The 21,212-nt window shown below is 38.5% G+C and overlaps 1 protein-coding gene across 1 annotated transcript in view; it reads left to right on the top strand.

Annotated features, from left to right (window-relative positions):
- Nucleotides 1–21,212, top strand: part of CEP112 (centrosomal protein 112) — a 296,754-nt gene that overhangs the window by 130,018 nt on the left and 145,524 nt on the right. The window contains exon 20 of the mRNA XM_081109907.1: nucleotides 7,874–8,056. Coding sequence (XP_080966033.1) covers nucleotides 7,874–8,056 — 183 coding nt within the window. The remainder of the gene's footprint in view (nucleotides 1–7,873; nucleotides 8,057–21,212) is intronic.

The following is a 21,212-nucleotide window of genomic DNA, read 5'->3' on the forward strand; positions in this document are numbered from 1 at the left end:
CATGTGTTTGAAGGGAGCTGTTACCATTTGACACGGTAACCTCATACAATAAAGAAATTAAAACTTAGACCAAAAAAAATCTTAGAGCATCATTTCAGAAATTTCTGTGAGAGATAGATAAATAAAAGGATAATTTTTTAGAAACAGGGGCATGCTGTATTTGCCACTTATTAAAATGTTTTTATGTGAAAGTTTAAGAAACAAAGGGAGTTAAAGGAATTTCTGAAATTTACAAAATGTTTCTTTATCGTATAAGAAATTATATCTTAGAACAGTAAGAAATAAACATTAAAAATACATTGAGGTTAGAGTCATTTTCAGATTTTATGGTTCAATTTTAAGAACATTAATTCACTCTGTACTATCTACAATAATAAAAGAGAAACATGCAAATTAACCATCACTCCATCACTCCACCACTCTGCTACACCCACCAGCCAATCAGAGCGACTATGTAAATTAACCCAACAAAGATGGTGGTTAATTTGCATACGTAGGTGTAGAGTAAAGACTGAAGATGACTGGAGATGGTGGCGGCCACGGAGTTGGAATGAGCAGGAGGCTAGGGTTGCTCCCAGCGATGGAGGAAGCCAAGCTTCCCACCCAACTCTGGGCTCCGCTCAAGGAGGGGTTGAGGGCCTTGGCTCCACTCAAGGAGGGGCTGGGGGCCTGGGTCGCCAGGGCAAACCCAGGCTTCCAGTCCGCCCTGGGCTCCACTCGAGCGGGGGGGGCGGGGGGGAGGAGGGGGGGAGGAAGGAGCCCTAACTGGTTTGGCTCAGTGGATAGAGCGTCAGCCTGCGAACTCAAGGGTCCCATGTTCGATTCCGGGCAAGGGCATGTACCTTGGTTGTGGGCACATCTCCAGTAGGGAGTGTGCAGGAGGCAGCTGATCGATGTTTCTCATTGATGTTTCTAACTCTCTATCCCTCTCCCTTCCTCTCTGTAAAAAAATCAATAAAATATATATTTAAAAAAGGAGGGGCTGGGAGCAGCCAGAGCAGAGAAGCCAAGCCTTGCTGCTGTGGCCAGACCAGAGGCCTGGGTCCCAGGTGCCGGAGGAAAACTGGTGCCGGCAGCCAGGGGAAGGAAGGCCTATTGCATGAATCTTCGTGCAATGGGCTACTAGTCTATAATAATAAAAGCTTAATATGCTAATTAGACCCCAAGCTGGGGCTGTGAGGGAAGCCTGGGTCCCGGGTGCCTGCTGGAGGCCAGAGGGAAGACGGTGCTGGCAGCCAGGGGAAGGAAGGCCTACTCTTGCATGAAATTTGTGCATCGCGCCTCTAGTAAAAAATAAAATTATCGTGCTTACACTTCCACTCTTACCACTCTATTTTGTCAGTTAAAGTATTATTTATATATCACGGAAATTTGTAGCATTTATAGTTTGTTCTAAAACCATGATTTCACAGTTACATAGAGGTAATTTTTAAATTTAAATCAATTATATATCTACCACCAGGACTTTTAGCACAGCTTCTTTCATATCTGAGTCCTTTATTTTGATTCACCTATTAACTAATGAGACATCATCATTAAATAGAGTTTTTTTCAGGAAGGGCATATATTTGTTGTATTCACTGCATTTTTTTTTGTATGCTTGAGAATCACTATATTTTTGAAGGATAGTTTGGCTGGGAATAAAATTCTCTGGTCATCTTTCTTTCCATAAAGCTCTGTACACGTTGCTCCACTGTCTTGTGGCAACTAATTGTTCTTAATACAGATTCTTTGTTTACCTCCTGGTTGCCTTCCTTAAGTGTTTTTATTTTTGTGTATGGGATTTTTTGTTTGTTTGTTTGTTTGTTTTTAGTAGTTTGTGTTTTATAGTCTGAGTTTTTCCATGCTTGAGTTAGTTATAGTATTTTTCAGCCATCTTTTCTCAATCTGACTTGTTATATCAGTACATTGTACTTCTTTGGTACACACATTCATCTCTTCATTTATTCAGAGAAATTTTCTGACATATCTATGTATACATGGATTTCCTTTTTCTATTTTCTCTCTGTATAATCTTCTGTCTGTCTCCTTCATGGGCCTTTACTATGATTAGCTCAAGTCTTTGGTCTGAGTCAATGATTAGATTTTCAGCCATGTTTATTCAGAACTAGAGGCCTGGTGCACGAAATTCGTGAACTGGTAGGGTCCCTAGGCCTGGCTGGCAATCAGGGCCTATCAGGGTCTGCTGGCTACTTGCCGGGGCCTTCTTTCTGGCTTCTGGCTGCCAGCCGGGGCCTTCCTTTGTTCTGCGCCACCTCTGGTGGTCAGTGTGCATCATAGCAAGCAATTGAACTGCTGGTCTTTTGGTCGAACTCCCAAGGGGACACTTTGCATATTAGCCTTTTATATAGATAGATATTGTTGGTTTTACTTTAGAATTAATTTTGTGATGGAGTTATTTTAATCCTTGGTTTGTTGTTTTATCTTTTTATCTTAGAGTTCTCTTTCATCGTACTCATGTTCTTAGTAAGTTATCCTGTTACTCTGTTTCTGATTTTTAAAGTATGTTTTTCTCCCTTCCTCCTCCTTTCTTCTCCTTTTTAGCTCAGTTCATTTTTTTCCCCCTGATATAATAAATTTATAGTTGTTTAGACACTTTTTTCCTTCATCTTGCTTGGGCTTAATATGGGTAGCTCTATCCAAATCTACTACTTGTTCCGTTATAATGCGCATGAATTCTCTTTGATTCCCTTTTTGTCTCTATTTTCAGTCACAGTTTGAGGCCATAGGTATTTTGTGCATTTACTTTTCTATAGTTTGAGATGATGATAAGGATAGAGGAGGAGAACTTGGTTGGAGCTTTGAGCAACTTTTGTTAGAGAAAATGAGACCTGTTCTTTTAGCATTTTATTAATGTCCTACACCAGGTTTTGTGCTCTGTATTGGAGGATTTTTTCTTTTCTTATGGGAACTTTGAAGCTGATGATTCTATCAGGAAGAATAAGCCCCAGTTTTTCACTTTCCTAGCTTAATTCATTTCTTTCAATCAGCCATTTCTACCCCATGCAATTACCCTCCTATTCTCCACCAGGGCACATACATGGGTATTATTTTGCAACAGGGAAAGGGAATGATTAATGTTTAGTCTATTTTCTACAAAACTGGGGTATTAAAGAATATTCCCCGGCATTATTTCAGCTTAGCAGCTCTACTTCCAGGGGATGGAGACAAAATAGTAGATCTCACCAAACCATGTCAGAACCTTCTGTTTCCTTTCTTAACCAATACTTTCTGAAATTTATGGCAAAGGTGATATTCATGATAGTTCTCTTTCCTTGCTTGACTGCTGTCAGTGAGTGTTCGTGTGTGTGTGTGTGTGTGTTTTAACATTTGTTTTTCTTTTTACAGTTTTCAGCGTTTCCTGCTATCTGTACCCAGGAGTTCCAGGGCCAGGCATGTTCAGTGTGAGGCATAGGTTGCCTTGAACCACAGTTATTCCCTTAGTGCTAAAACCAGTCCAGCAGCAGCTGAGTGACCAGCTTTCAGTGTTATAGGGAAGAGTCCTGATTAAGATCAATGTTGTAGCCCAGCCTGTGTTGTTCAGGAGTTGAGCATCAACCTAAGAACCAGGAGGTCATGATTCAATTCTTGGTGAGGGCACATGCCTGGGTTGCGGACTTGATCCCCTGTATGGGGTATGCAGGAGGCAGCCAATCAGTGATTTTCTGTCATCATTGATGTTTCTATCTCTTTTTACTTCTTCCTTCCTCTCTGAAATCAATTAAAAAAATGTTTAAAAAAGATGACTGTTGTACTAGATAGCCTCTAAATCACTCCAAACTCTTCAACTTTTATATTTACATTCACTAGGGCTTTGCCCCTTTATACCAAGGCTTGTAGAATACAGATTTTATCATTTAGTTACAGATGAGGTTATTTTAGGTAGTATTTTGCACCATAATTTCTCCTTTTTAATGAGTTAGGTGCATTCTGGAACTTCTGTAATTTGTTTCTGGTTTTAGAATTTCTGACATTGAGGTGTATCATTGGGATGTGTTGGTCTATGTGTTGTGTACTGAGAATTAATGACTTATTTTATCCCCTTTGTCTTTTTCTTTATAAGATTATTAAAAGGCATTCAGGTCGTATTTGCTAGTGCTAATTTATTGTAAAACAGCTACCAGGACTTAAATATATATTCCAAGCCCCCCATCAACTTGGATATCTACCAGTTCCCACTTGGTCTTTCTCTGGGCCTGGAATGTGCTCCTGCCATTGGCACTCCCGGGAAGCCTTCGCTGGCGTGGGAACATCATCATCATCAGACTGCAGAATGATTTAGTCTGGGATAGAGAGCTGTGCTTGCAGGGATTTCAAAATTCCAACACTTTACTCTTGAACCTCACTTTCAGAGTGTGTGATGGGTTTCATAGTAGATGGAGCAGGACACTTATCCATCTTCTATTTGACCTACAAAAAGGGTAATTACATGTGAGTCAACCTAGTAGTTTCTAGACAATAAAGCCATTTTCTCACCCAAAGCCCGACCACCACGCCATCAAGCTCAGTAACTCAAGGGACTGCCAGATGCTAGCAGGTGCGTGCAAGTGAGGGCTGATCACTCTCCTTGTCCCTGGAAGACATGCCAGTCTGTTTTAGTACCTGTAGAGTGTGCACTACACATATAATTACCTGGTCCACAGCTCAGTGCTTTTGGATTAGGGAACTTGAAGCTTTTCCTCCTGTATTACATGGATAACTTTAGCCAGCATTAATTAAGCAGGTTCCTTGGTGATGGTGCATCATATTTCCCCTGTAGTACATATTATAGATTTTGGACCACCTTGACTTAGAGACCACATTGACCACTCAACATTCATCCTTCTGGATGCTATGTACTTTTACATCCTCTACATTTTCCGTGATTTACCACCTCCTGGTCACCACTACCTCCATTAGAAATTGTTGTTGGTCAACCAAAAATGGTATAGTCCAAGGTAAGGAGGATATGCTACTTTCTGTTTACCCTTCAGATATGCCCATAAGTAAAGGACCAAACTGGAAAATCCAAGAATCCTTTTACCATTTTCTTACCTGAAAGGGACTAGGAACAAGTGAAACCTTGAATTTAATCATAGATCCACCTTCATCATGGCATTTGTGGTTATAAATCTATCATCAAAATGTTTCCAGAACATTAGGGTTTTTCTCCTGGACTCTGCCAGTTATCAGAAGACACACCTGTCAGAGGATACTGACAGTGAAGAAACCTAGGCAAAGATCAGAAAGGGTTCATAACATCTAGAAGTTGGCCAAGCAGTGTTGGATCAAGCAGGCAAGCCTGACTATTTCACTTTAAAAGACCCCAGCAACTTTGAGATTTATTCATTAGCATCACTGAGCAACATGTCATAACAAAATAACAAATTATTTATGAACGTTTATGTTTAGGTTTGAAATTCCATTATCTATTTCATTTGCTCCTGATTTTTTTAGAATGAATTCAAATTTGAATATGGGCAGGGTCATTGATCAGTCTATCAGAAAGAACTCTAAATGACTCAGAAAGTTACTCTGAAAATGCATTATTCCCAGAGCCTGGAGCAAGGTGGCACCATTACTACCAACCTCACAGTGATTTCTGGTCATGTGTCTTTTCTTGGGGGAAAAAATTCTTCTGCCTTAATTATAGGTCAATTGTTACTTTTCCCTAGAGTATTGTAAAATGTTTTGCTATCAATTTTAAAATCATACCCATTCTCATGGTTTTTCTGAGGCGTTTGAGATCTAAGTGGAACTTTCCACCTCCTTCTATTTCCTTTCAGTGTATTACATACTTAAATGATTTTCAGTAAAATTTATAATTTTGTTATAATTATGCTTGATAACATAATGCCGAGTAAAAATAATGTCAAAGAACTAAAAATATCCTAACTTCATAATTCACACACTTGGCTGCCTGAAAAAAAGTACAGTAATATAAATACCTTTTTAAATTCTCTCTTTCGTTGTGATTAACATTGTAGTTGTATGAACTATAGGATAAAACATGTCAATTTATTTTATTTTATTTTTTACATATTTTTATTGATTTAAGAGAGGCAGGGAGAGGGAGATAGAAACATGAATGATGAGAGAGAATCATTGATTGGCTGCCTCCTGCACGCCTCACATTGGGGATCGAGTCCGCAACCTGGGCATGTGCCCTTGACCGGAATCAAACCCGGGACCCTTCAGTCTTCAGGCTGATGCTATATCCACCGAGCAAAACCAGCTAGGGCTCAATTTATTTTAAATAATCAAAGAAACATTTCTTTACTACTTGATAATAGTGTTTAAGGAAAAAAGTGACAGAAGTAGAATAATATTGAAGATTCCTACATTTTAAATAAACATAAATTCACTAGAATGCATCTTTTTATTTATTTATTTATTTTATTTATTCTTTTTTTTTTTTTTCTTATGCCCTTGACCGGAATCGAACCTGAGACCCTTCAGTCCACAGGCCGGCACTCTATCAACTGAGCCAAACCAGTCAGGGCTAGAGTGCATCTTTATTCTCAGATACAAAATAATTTTTTTCATATTTTATACATTGTTTTGTTCTGATAAGTGTATATATTCAAGAATTTGAATACTGTTCTTTCTTCTAAATAGCATAATTTATGAGTGGTCAGAAATTTATGGTTGATTTTTCAGTTCTCTAAGAAAGATCATTATCAGAAAAAAATTTGAAACCTGTTGTTTAAATTAAAAGTAAATTTAATTTGTGTTTTGACTCTTAATTTGCAAATAGAGGATAAGACTTCTAAATCTTAAAGGAAAATAACTTCTGAAATTGAGTGCAGCATGCGTGTCTGGAGAAATGAATGCTATAGCTTTAAGATATGGTAGTCTGGTGATTCATTGCACGAAACAAGATCGGTTTGGAGCAGGCTCCTACTGTTAGCTTTATTGAAGATGGATTCTCACGCCGAAAATAACACAACATATTCTAGATAACAGCAGTTTTTTCCACTGAAATCCACCAAAACTGAAGAAAAATCCAAGTGACTGTTCTTAGCAGCTGTGTGGCCTGGAGTTCACTGGGGAAGCTGGCTTCCTGCAGTCCCCTATTCATCACCTGCTTCAAAGACAGCCTGGCTGGCTATAGTTTGCAGGCCAGGTAGGGTGCCATTGTGCACAGTCTGGGAGGATTAGTATCAAAGCTGCGGCAACCAGGCCCTTGGTCTCCGGCTGCCATTCAGTCTCGCAGGGAGAGGCTCAGGCTGGCCAAGGTCACAGTCTCCAGTGTGGAGTGGACTGGGAAAGGATCCTGAGAATAGAATGCTTTTTATGAAATCATGGCGCAAGCTTGCAGCACAGCAGGTGCCCTTCTGGAACACATAACATCTGTTTATGTTGGTATACCGTAGCTGACAATGAGATAATAGAGCTTTGAAATTTATCATTTTATTTTTAAAAAGACAACTGTATATACAATAATCCAGATGCGTATTTAGCTCCGATCTTTTATTTAAAAATCATAAAGAAAACTGACCGATTTAATTGCTGCTCATACGCTTATATATTTAAGCAAAAAGCAAAGCATACGGACTATTAACCATTTATAACCATTGCTGATCAGTAATACCCAAATTCATGGGGAGGAAATACCTAGCATTCAACATAATTTTTTTTCAATATTCAGGCATTTGTGTCAACAGATTGCAGAAGGATTTACTGAATATGCCCAACTGTCTTGAATATTAGGAGATTTGGGTAAACCTTCCCCACTCCCCCCCAAAAATGAGAGTATTCAAGGGTGAGGTAATAATGACGCAAAAATAAAATTTTGAACTTGGTCAAATTAGGGAAAAATTAAGCTGTCCATGAGTTGTCATGACGACAAGGATGTTCTGTTGATGAACTGTCCTCCTCATTGTCCAATCAGATAGTAGAGCTGAAGCTGGAGCATGAACAGGAGAAGACGCACCTATTACAGCAGCATAACGCAGAGAAGGATAGCCTAGTCCGAGACCATGAACGGGACATTGAAAACCTGGAAAAACAGCTTCGCGCTGCCAATATGGAGCACGAAAATCAAATTCAAGAGTTCAAGAAACGAGATTCACAGGTAATTACCAATAATATTTGATAAAACGGGCATCTTTTTAAAAAGTCATCAGCGTTTCATGTTTTCTTATTATTCTTGTTGACGCACGCTGTTTGATCATTTGCAAAACTGACATATAAATGTGATTTTTTTTTTGTTTTCTTCCCTCCACCCCCCCCCCCCTCTTGTTTTAAGGATGAATAAGGCTTTAACTACAGAAACCACAGGTAGCCAGATTAAAAATCCCATGGTGTGCTATAACTTGGCCCCTTTTTTATAATCTTGTCTCAGTTCCTTTCATGATGGATTTTTTAAAGGTATCTGCCCCTTACCCCTCCCCTCAGCCTTAGCAAATCCCCATGAAATATATCAGCCTCACTCCTTGCTTTTTGTTTTAATCTCTGTAGGTAATCAAGCAGCTGTTTTAATGTTTGCTTTTGCTTCCTAGTGTTGCTTTTTTCCCCATTAGACTCTATATCTGATTAGATCCCTCAGATGGTAATTGATAAAAATGACTCCAGCGAAAGGCTATTTCCCATCAGGTCTGTTGCTTTTTCCTTCGTGCACATACACATGCCTCCTAGCCTCCATCTCTGTCGTCCCTGTTGGAAGCCATTTGGCAGAATAACCCCCAGCTGTGGTAGCATTTGACTCTTCAGACTTACGGATGAAATGTGCACTGTCAGCATGAAAAATTATCTTTATAAATTTCAGATGAAAAAAATTCTTACTGAGCATGTGTCTTTGTAGTGCAATACATTCTATAGGGTATACAAGGTGGGGCAAAAGTAGGTTTACAGGAGTTTGTATGGGAAATAACACAGTAATTAATAAATAATAATATAAGAATAAACTGTGTTTTGTGTACTCATAACTAGAAACCTACTTGTGCCCCACCCTGTATATAATCAAAGGCCTTTAGTGTATCCTCTGGAGGTGATTGCTGTGAAATTTTATTGAAGAAAAATTGAAGAGCAATTGATAACAATAAAGAGATCATTTTATTTTCTAATACAGCCATATAATATACTAAGCTGAAATAGCTCTTTTCCCATTAAAATCTAACCATATTATCCATACCACACATAAGCTTCTTCCTAGTTATTCTTCCTCCCCAAATAATATAATTTTTGAACAATGAAGTAAACCTTCCATTTGTTTTCATATGTGTTTATACAAATTTATAATTATCTAAACATGAAAATACAACTGATTAAACAAGTTAATTTCTTGAATGGAGGGTGGGAGGCAGTAAAGCAAAGAATGGGAGTTATTGGTTATTTTTCATTTGACCTTGAGTCTTTCACTTTCGGATAATGACTGGGCAATATAGACATACTCAGCACAGCCTTTTTTGTGTGTCAGTAATCTACATTTACATGAAAATTATTTTCAACTTGTTTTATGGGGTTTGCTGACTAAGTATGTAGTCATTATAGTAGCCAGAGTATGAGAATACTAAGGCAGTTCCTAGGAAATAAATGGGTATTATATTTCTGCCACCATCCAGTTACAGCTGTTATAAAATCTATGCTGATATTTTTATTGTTAGCCGTACAATTTGTTAAGAATATTTTCAAAATTCATTTCTCCTTCAGAGATGATACTAAGTCTACCATTGTCTTGTGTGATGTTAGAGTTGTGAGTCAGTGTGGTGCCTGTGTGCCAAGTAAAATTGAATAATTGATACAATAAAATCCATTAATTTATATCACTTACTACTATTTTAGTGGTGTTGTAGAAAGCCAACACAAGTGGCAGCCAAATTTAGTGGAAATCTTTGTGACTTTGGCATATGTCATATCTGCCATGTATAGGGTGCGGTCCATCCAATAGTAACAAAAGGGAAATTTTAGAATTGTCCCATATAATTAAGGGACAGTATAATAAGGTTATTAATTGAATTTCTTCTAATTGAAATATTAAGTATGAGGACCATGTGACTTCTTCAAATGCTATATTATACATAGGATTATGTTTCTCATATTTTGCGTCTTTCTTGAAACAATTGGAATTGCTGTCCTGGGAATGCTAAGAAGCAATGGAAACGAGCTAAATGCATTCTTGATCAAAATGAAAAGGATTACTATATAATATAAGTTACATAATTAGTTAATTTTAGAGAATATGTTTTTTAAAAACTTTATCAATGTTATATTTTTAAAAATCTTATCATATATGCCAAAATGATAATGCTTTGCAATTATTTTTGGTTATTCTTTGAGGCTATTGTTTCAAAGTTTCCTTCAGATAAGTCCTAAATTTCCCAAATATATCTTGTCATGATTGTGCTCTAAATAATCTCATGTAAATGCCTTTTCAGTCCTGAATTCCATTCCTAGATCTCAAAAAGACAAAGTGGGCATATATTTTTTAAAATAGATCTTTTTTCAAGTCACTATTTTGTGGTTTGATGCAGAATAAACACAGGTGTCTTAAATATTGGATTGTCTGATTTTTAATTTTAGTTCCAGAGAGATTTGATTTTCAGTTCACGTTTGGCTGCTTCCGTTAACAATGGAGGCCATTTTGTAGAAAGGACTAGTTGAAATACTGAACCACAGAGGACCCGTGGAATAGCTACGTGGATACTATGGCTTTGTTTGCTGCTTTTCTTCCATCAGATTGTAGAGTACGTACAGTATATGAAGAATTGTATACTAAATATATGGTATACTTTTGGCCTTTCTAAAGGTTTGATATATTGCATATTGATAATCAAATCATTATTATATAGTTACCTACCATAAGGTGAATCATATATATCAACTAAGAAGTACTTTTTGGTGAATATGCTATATATAGGTTGGTTATTCAAGTAATTTCTGTTATAGAGAAATGATAAGATATAATAATGCAACTAAGGGCAATTAACCATTCCCTTCATTTTATTTGGTGCATTTAGCTAATTATTCTATGCATATATTATATTTATGTCATATACCTTGATTTTCACTGCTGTGATTTGCTGAAATGAACATTAATTTACCACCCTCATGTTTAGTCTGGTATCTACTTAAGGTCATAATGTTTAAGAAAAAGCATCTAGATCAGTAGATATCAACACAGAAATTCACAACGTCAGTTTCTCATTTGTCAGATCCCTCTTTTTGAAATTATTTTGAAGAAGGATTGGGTTGATCCAATCATGTTTTTAATACAAAGAGAACTTATTTTTTTAATTAAGATTCTACTGGGAAACTTCTAACATGATAGTTCTGCATGTAATTCTTGCTTTGCTACTGAACTGCCTTGCAATAAAAGAATTTCTACAATTTACCCCTTTGAATTAGAAGAAAAACAGGACATAGGTTCCTTGATCTCTTCATTGTTCTTTGAGGGCCTTGAACCATTTAGAGAATGCTTGATCTTTATGTTTGTTGCCAAAGTGTCTGAGACTGTTACAGAGAACCTTTGTGATTCGCCCCAGAGGTGGTGTCACCATCTTAGGACAGTTGTCTATGAGGTACAGACAAAGCAAGGAGTCAGGGGACCACAGCTGCCACTGTGAACTACCATCAGTATAATGCAGATGAGGTACAACAGACCTGAAGGTTATAGTGACATCTGAATATATAGATTTTGTATCTAGTACGAGGGGTCCTGCCAGACATTGGCATCCCATGCCTTTGTGGATTCCCTAAATTGAGAATTATGATTCTAAGAGAAACAACTTTTACAAAATAGTGGACAGATCACCTTGATTTTGCCATATTGGTTCACAGTAAAGTGGCTGCACCTATTACTGATTCTAAAATGTGGTGTTTTCAGAAAAGCTTTTCTTCCTCTCTTCTGTTTACCAAAAAGTTTTTCAAAAAAGTGAAAACCATTTTAATTTTTAAAATTATATCTCAATAATATTATTTCACATGAATTTGGGGATCTGGGTACAAGATCAAAGTCTGTCCATTAATGAACTGGGTGTGGGTGTGTGCAGTGGATTAACACTAGCTATTATTCTTTCAAGATAGCCTAAGGATGAATTTAACAAGATGGATGTTCTGAACACTGGGCTTTTTGGGGGAAGCATTTTTCTATTGAAAATACTTGATTTTAATTTCTTTATATGCCAGCTACTTTCAAAAAGTATTTGAGAAGCAGCATTTTATGATAAGTACATGCTTAGACAGGTAAAATATAATTGAAAATAATTAAGCAATAAATGATATTAACCACATCAGAAAATCCATACTTTAAAAAAATGCTTCAGTTAAGTACAAGTTTGAGCTCTGAGCTTGACTAGAAACCATAGCAAAAAGGAAAACATGGTGAATTATGTGATTCTAATTATCTAATGAAAAAAATCATACCAGTTCATGTTTTTCTTTTCCTACCTCTCAATTTAGAGAGAAATTTTTGATACGAGACTTAAAATAAAGGACACTGACTAATATAACTGATTATGTTCTCTATGTGTTAAAACATTTGGAAATAAAACCTGGTGGGAAAACCTTAGGTTCTTTAATTACTTTCAAAAATATAATTATTAGGTTTTATTTTTATATGCTAAACTTTTACTTTAATTTATTGAGAATTTAGTTATTCTCAACATCAAACAACAGCTACTTTGAAAGATCCAATTTTTAGATACTTAAATAAAAAGAAAGCATATTTTAAGTCACAAGCCTAGCAAACTCTAGCAGTATTATTATGTTACTTCCAGAAACCCTTACAAAATGTCTGGAGGAAGAAAAAACTAGGAACATGGCTGAGCTTGGAAATGGTTTAAAAGTTAATGCCCTGATGTTAATTTCCCAGTGTGTTAGTACTCTCTCTCTTTTATCTCTGATTCTCTTGTCCTCTGGATTGATAATATGGAAAACTATATGAAATAATAAAATCAAGTGGTAATTTGGTCCAGGAGTGTAGAATATTTGTACCAGTACTGAAATGGTTCACATCCTACCTACATAACCAAAACAGTATTTCATCATCAATATTTACTCACTAATAGCATTTGTTTGGTTTTGAGGTAGTAAATATTTTTATTTCTTTGGGTCAAACTGAACTGATTGCTTGGATAAAGCAAACTATATAAACTGTATCCCCCCTCCCCTGTCCCCCTCTTCCCCATCCCCCCCCCCCTCCAATGTAGTGAGGCTGTTGCTGTTAGCATAGCCCTGCTTTGTGCTCCCTGCTTCTCCCCAGCGACACCACAGTCACATCAGAGTGGCTGCCTGGCCTTCCAGCTGTGCACACACCACGCTTGGATACTCATCCCCTGGCACCCTGCATTACTTGGAGGAGTGGAATTCAGTGGGTTTTAAGTATTAAGTGGGATTTGCTGCAATGTACATAATTTTTCTATTTTTAATTGAATGTATTGGGGTGACATTGCTTAATAAAACCATACAGGTTTCAAGTGCACAGTTCTGTAATAATCGTCTACACACTGAATCGTGTGCTCCCCACCCAGAGTCTAGTCTCCTTCCGCCACCATTTATCCCCCTTTACCCCTTCTACTCCCCACTCTCCGCTTTCCCTCTGGTAATCACCATACTGTTGTCTGGGTCTATGGGTTTGTTGTGTTTTTTGCTTAATTCCTTCACCTTTTTCATATGTTTAATGTCAGACATTAGAAGAGTTGGTGGGAAAATGTTTTGAACAATTCACTTTAGTATTTCACAAATAATGGACTTGTGGTAAAACCACACATTACAATTTTTAATTTATTTTCTTTAGATGACGTTTCATAGCATCCTTGGAGTGCATAGAATTAAGATAGCCCAGGAGCTTTCTGTGTACATTTAACATATAGAGGTTTTCCTAACTAAGCCACTTTTAAAAGCCTGTGGGGGAAATATTGTTTTTCTGACATCAAAAGCAGAGGAATACAGAATTTTCCAAATAGGACCAAAGTCCTTCTTCTGTTTAGACATAGATGCTCGGATGGGAAGATCTCATTTTATTAGTAGTGATGTGTCTAACATTACATATGAATTCAATATGTTTTGTATTCATATATTATTATATGTATTACTATGTATAAGAATACTATTTCTTAGCTACATAACTAGGAGAAAATATAGGAAGATGCCCTTTCAGGTAAAGTTTACATTTTTTTGTAGGTCACCAGTTTTCTTTTTCCATTATAATTCTATAATTATTTCGATCTTATAAACACAAGATTAGCATATTTACCTATAATTAAACTATTTTAAATAATTCAACTTGGTCCTCATTGTGGAGGAAATTATATTAAATTTAAAAAGCAAAAAATAATAGGCTGAGCTCAAGAAACTGATTTCTCTAAGAATGATCCATTTGCAGAAGTATTATACAGTGTATCTTTGGTCCTGTGCATATTTTTTAAATGTGGCAGTTACCATGGAAACCACATTCTATGGCATGTGGTCCACTTTCAGATAAAGAATATTCTTTTTAAAGACAAACCTTCCAAATAACATATAAAGTATTCCCTTTGAATTAGCAACCTCATGTCAATTAATAATGCTTGCTTTAAAAATCTATCTTTTGTTCTCATTCTACTTAATAGGTTTCTTAGAAATATTAATATTGTTCTTGAAGGAGCAATAATTCAATGCTGGAGATACTGAAAATAGGGGATATAATGTGATAACTGCAGTGGTGAAAATTGGGGAGACTGCAGGGGAATACCAACCTTTGTATACACTATGTTTTGCCAGACAAGGAGTTTCTAGCTAGCTACATCTAGTGTCTAAGCATCCAGCAATAAAATAGTCAGATAAGTAATCTAAAGAGATGAGCACATCCAATTATTTTCATTTTACAGATAAAGGACCTGTGGTTCAAGGACATTCTCTTGCTCAAGGTCACAGGACTAGCAAGACAGGGCGTCTTAATCTTAATTCAGTATTCTTTATCTCACAGCCTCTCTCAGGAAAGACTGTAGACTTTTCAGAGACTCAGACAGGGCAGAAAGGAACAGGGTTCTGTGTGCATGTCTGCCTCGCATGGAGGCAGACACTGGTGCTCTTTGTTCCCCATGCTGAGATTCCCATCACAGTTTGCTTTGCTTTTGGTGATTTGCCATCCTTGGTGTTGCTGCAAAGTCATAATTGAATCATGCTGCTTGCATCCCAGTAAGCAGTACCTTCTAGAACCACACTGAAGTTTTACACTTATGTGTTTACAGCAGCAACAACAAGTATTTAATATGTTTCCTGTGCGCCATGCTCTCTGATAGGTTTGTTACATTGCATCATCCCATTCAATCTTACCAGTACCCTATAAGGGTTGTATTTCGCATGGAAACTCTGTTTTGACCTTCTTACATGGGTCAGAAGATGACCACATGTATTTCCAATTTATTGGAAAAAGATTCAGAAAACATAAGTAAATTGCCCAGGGTTATATAACTAGTGGTTAATGTAGCTGAGACTCAAGGTAAAGGCCCAGGCCCCATAAGCCTGCTTAAGTATGAGCTCGTTGTCTCTGAATTTCATTTATTCTGCAAAAATGCCATTACATTTTCAATTTTGGGTTGTTAATACATTGCTAGATTTATAATACTGATACCCATAACTCAGACCGTATAAATCCAAATCAAGTTGCCACCAATCGTTTGAACCTTTCTCCAAAGCCATGAGCCAGGGCTAATTAAACTCTAAAGAGTTATGTATTTCTTAACATTTAATTTGGAATAGAATTCTTTCCCACAGATTTCAGAATTTATAGATTGGAAAAATGAATATTTTGTTTTAAATAGATTTGCTTTATGTTTTCACATTATCCTATACTAGAGGCACGGTACACAGATTCGTGCACCAGTGGGGTCCCTCCGCCTGGCCTGCGGACATCCCCCAAGGGGTCCCAGATTGCGAGAGGGCACAGGCCAGGCCAAGGGACTCCACCAGTACACGATCAGGGCAGGGGAGGGCTCCAGGGCATGTCTGGCCCATCTCGCCCAATCCTGATCAATTGGACCCCAGCAGCAAGCTAACCTACCGGTCAGAGCATCTTCCCCTAGTGGTCAGTTTGCATCATAGTGACTGGTTGAATGGTGGAACAAATGGTTGGACAAAAGCCTAAGATGCTAAATGTCTGACCATTGGACTGTTCGACAATCGAGGGACCCCACTGGTGCACGAATCTGTGCACTGGGCCTCTAGTTACTGAAATAAGAAGGTATGTCCTGAACAAGACTCTAGTAATCTTTTAGGTCAATGGGGGTCTACCATATGAATCTCTATAAAAATTGCGTAGGAATTTGCATTTAGTACTGGTGAATAGGGTTTGTTGTGAATGGTTTATTATGGGTGAAGGTCTGTTATAGGCACATATTAATTTGGAATATTACATATGACCCATTCATTTTATGGAATGAATCTTTAAGTCTCAAAGACCTCAATGTCAGTATTTTTCCCGTAAAGAAGCCCATGTATTTTGTTTCATTGCATGACAACAGATAATCAAAAAACTTTCAGAAGTGAGGTTAAGTAAGTTCAAGCATAGAGACTTTCTCAATAGTAATACAAGGAACAATTAGAAAACATGATTCTTTTAGAACCCTCAAAAACAAGTTAATGTTGATGTAAATTTGGCTTAATTGTCGAGTTATTTTAGTCGAAATGGAAAGTTTTCAGTTGAATTCATTTTTTATATAAAACACTCCAGAGATAAATCTTTATTCCACAGGCTGAATGTCAGTCCCATTGACATGAGGAAGAATCCAGTCAGTTATTTTTAGCGTATCGCTCTTGCTTCTCCTCACCCTGGCCTCAGTGTAATTACTAAGAATGTTGGCAGAAATTACCTTTAAGGAAATATTGGGTGAATAACTCTCCTTCCTTGATGTCTTCGAAAAGTCATCTTTGTCTTTCTGACTCAGCCAGTTCTTTAAGCGACATCTCTGATGTCTTTATTTGTATATTCGAGGTGATTTTTTGTGACAGAGAGGTTGAAGCCCACGTGCAAGAAATGATTGGCCAAATGATGATTCATCCCATGTTCAAAGGGCTGGCAAATTGAAGCTTATTACACTGTCATTCTGTCTTCCATTCAGAACTAATTGGAATCATGCCTGGTTGCATGAAACTAAAGATATTTAACACCTGAGTGTTTTTCATGAGAAAAAATGACAGGGATTGATGTCAGAGAGACCTTGAACTCCTGTTTAGGGAAGAGAGTGAGGCTATTACATGAAAATAATAGTCTGCATTACATGAAAATAATAGTCCGTTTTCAAACTACTTAACATTTGTGTGCAGAAAACATTTGAAAAATATTGTCATCAGGAGGAAACCTTTCAATAATAAAAATTGGCCCAGTTGATACCTAAAGCATTGAAATTGGTAGATTAATGTGAACCCTGAGATAATGTTTTTCAGTTGAAACAAATATTAAAATTCAATGAAAATTATTTTTTTTGTTTGAAAAATTATTTTAAATTCCTATCTGACCTCTCGAGTAATTTTGGGTATTTGTATACTGGAGGTTGGGGAGAGATTACAAGAAATCAGAAAGAAACAATGCACAATTAGACTTGCAAGATTTGAGAACGTGCATTATTTTTCTGGCTCATTTTGATTTGTTTTGTTTAGATGTGAAATCAAGGCCTGAACTTAGTAGTTATATTTGAAAGTGAGTTAATGAGTTAATTCCTTAGAGAATGAAGTTGTGGCATGGGTCTGGGATCTCTTTCCTTGTTAGTGGGGCCTTGGCAATGCAGCATTAGTCTCGAGGTGTATGTGTGTGTGCGCATGTGTGCACATTATCACTCTGTGGTCCAGAGAAGCTTTCAGTAAACATGGAACCAATAGTCCAGCCAGGCCCAGCATCTCAAAACAAGGAAATTTTCTAGTAGAAGTACTTGAAAGTGCAGGTCTTTAAAAAGGTTAAAATTAAACTAGTGATTCATTCATCTTAAGTTTGCTCCTTAAGTCAGTATTTATTAATGAAACAAACCCCAGATCCCTAAGGTCAAGTGGAACCTTATTTATTTTGTTATTTGCAAAGATGTCATTTAATGTACAAAATGCATGTGTTCACCAAATGTTTTCTGAAAACGTTGTTTTGTAATGTAAATGCTATCCTCACTTGTTGGGCAGATTTTATAATGGCTCCAGATAAAATAATGTTGGCGTGCGCAACGAGAGTAGTAGAGTGTGAGGGCTGAAAACTTTGTTCTTCAGTTACTCAGAAACGACTGCCAAAGCTGTCGTAGACGAAAGCCATGAGCTGGGGAGGTGCAGTGTGTTCTCTCACTGTGGACGTCAATCCCGAGAAATGCAGATGTGCAGATGCTGGTCAGACTCTGGGAAACGTGGAGACACGCACTCTTGTACTTCTCCCTCTCCAGCCTTCTCTAGTGACATGCAGTGAGCATCAAGGTCTAATCTAGTGCCATAAAGTTGGTATTTCCTAAAAAAAAAAAAATTCTCCAATTCAAAAATGAGGATTTCAACTTGAATCTCATTGTTCCATATTGATACCGACAAAATGGAACTGTGTACTTCAACATCTGTATAATTGTGACTCTCAATAATATATAACTCAAGTTTACTTCCACATAAGTTTTCCTATCTGTAAAACTTGGGTAGAATTCTGTATGGGGTATTGCCTAAGACATAGACTTTATTCAACTAGATTTATTTATTCAATTAAAACTTTTTGAGTGCTGCTTGATGCCAGGCCCTGGGGCCAGTTGCACACCTTAGGAGGTGCTTTTCCCATCCTGGTGTGGCCCCAGAGTTATGTAGGGCATGGCCTATATGGCCTTAAGAGGGATTCCTGCTGTGGGGACAGCAAAGACCAAGGTAGGTTAGTTCTCTGCTCCAAAGAAACATCCACTTGAATTGGGGAAGACAGATGATAGCACACAAGAACCAAAGGAACAGAGAGCATCGTGAAGCAGTGCCGGTAGGTGGAGAAGTAGAGTGGAGAGATTGGACACAGGGACAGATGATTGTGCCAGCTGGCTTCAGAGAAGGCTCTCCAAGGAAGCGCTGTCTAAGCTGGGGGGAGTGGGAGGGAAGCCAGCCAGCCTGAGGGAACGATGGGGGCAGAGGCTCTGTAGGAGGATAAACGGTGTGCAGGAGAGATGAGAAGGGAGGCTTCTGTGGCATGAGTGTGGCAGATGCAGGGCAGGGAGGGCCTTTGAGGAGTTGGATTTGATTTTAAATGTGATTGAAAGACAGAGGCTTTTAAGCACTAAGGTGGCATGATCTGACTCAGATGTTTAAAAGGCCATCGCGGCTGCTGCGTACCGTCCTGGATGCCTGTGTGACATACATATTTGAGTCAATGGGACCTGCTGCTGGGTTAAGTGTGGGGAGTGAGGCAGAGAAGAGTTCTCTAAAGTCTGGGTTTGAGCAGCTTGATAGATGGTGGCATTAAATATGAGATGACTAGGAGGGAATAAAAGCAAAGGCAAGCATTCCGTTGTTGACAAGGCTAAGTTTGAGCTACATCTTAAACATCCAGATGGAGATGTGTCAGGCAGGCAGTTGGATATGCAGGTCAAGATTCCAGAAAAGTGAATTTGGATGTCATTGGCTCATAATTAAAGTATGGACCCGGATACAATTACCCATTTCTTACCCAATGTGAAGACACAGATGCTGACTCGAGGTCAGGCTCCACCCCTTCCTGGCTCTGTCAACCCAAGTCACCCACTTTCTGTCTCCTGTCATCATTTTCCACATCTGTAATGTTCATTCATTCCTTGGGTGTCATTGGTTGAGCTCCTAATTGTGTCAGGCACTATGCTAGACCTTGGGATATTAAAAAGGGAGCAATCCCCCCTTCAACTTAGAGGCTGTTGGGGACAGGCCTTGTGCATCTGTCATAAAGGGGGGCGATATGATTTGTATCAACAGAGAGGAAAGGAGGCCCGCGTTTACCATAGACAGGGCACATCTTAACACACATCAAAGGCTGTGCAGCAGAGAAGACAGTAGCACCCCTGATCAGAAGGACAAGCTATCCAGGCCCTCAAGTCCCCACAAGGGCATCTTTTTGCCAGTTATACCCTCTGAGTGGGTGGTGATTTAATCAGGCCTTTTAAGATACTTCCTTCACTGTTCTGTGGCAGGAGGGAGATCAATACTCTCTCTTCTCCTTTCTACCCATGGAACCTTCACCTACATGCCTGCCTGACCCACCAGATGTATAAGGAACTGTAAAACCACCAGCATGAAGTGGACATTTACAGTCCGTGCCTTCTCCAGTGGGCCCAGCGTCCAGGCCTTCCGCAGTTCCAGGCAATTATGTAGCAAGTGCAGGAAAGTGATCAAGGTGCTTTGGTTCTGAGTGAAGACATGGCAGTCATGTGGTGTGGGGACATGGGGTCTGAGAAGGTGTCCAGAAAAGGTTGCATTAAAGGAGCTATCATATGCATTGAGTTTCAAAAAAGAGTATATATTTGCTATGCAAATTAGACTAGGGAAAGCATTCTTAAAGGAGTGGCATGCTCAGTACCTGGGGACGCTCTATACCGTGTGGAGCGGCCTGGCCCGGAGCCCTTGAGCATGGTCTTCGTGTGGGGTTCATACTGTCCATCTCTGCTGCCACTTCTGCCTCTTCCCTTCTCCACCACAGTGTCCTGCTCGTGACACTGGTTGCCCCCTCTGGTCATTATTTGAAATAGGATTCTCGCAAGTGGGGCCCATTAGGACATAGGAAGGAAAAAAACAAAACAAAACAGAACTTCTATTTATGTATGTTTGTATTAAATCTTTTAAAAATACCTGTTTGTGCAAATTTTATAAGTTACATAATGCATGAATATGGTAGTGTTACAGACTTATGCATATGCACACTGGTTACATGCCCTGATTTTATGATACGTGGGTCTAATAAAACGTTTAGAGATCATAACTGTAAACAGAAGTCAGAAGGATTTTCAGCAGAGGATTGAGGACTGGAAGGCAGCGAGGCTGGAGGCAGGTGACTGGTGAGCAGTCATCCCAGTGAGAGATGATCAGAGACTCAGTGGAGTCGCTGACAGGGAGGGAGAGAGGAGACTTGGAGTCGCGGTTTGATGTGCCACCGGACACTTAGGTGTCGGTGTCACTTAGGCGAGTGGAAATACAGAACTAGAGTTCAAAAGAGGGCTCTCGCTTGGAAATAGAGATTTGAGGTCACCTGGATGGATGGTAATGGATACCAGCGGGGAAGATGAGCTCTCCTGAGGAGGGGGTAGAATGAGAAAAGATGAGGCTCAGTGCCTGAGGGAAGACGGAGGACATAGAGC

The sequence above is a fragment of the Myotis nattereri genome (genome assembly GCF_964212035.1).
Source record: "Myotis nattereri genome assembly, chromosome: 16".
Taxonomy (NCBI): Eukaryota; Metazoa; Chordata; class Mammalia; order Chiroptera; family Vespertilionidae; genus Myotis; species Myotis nattereri.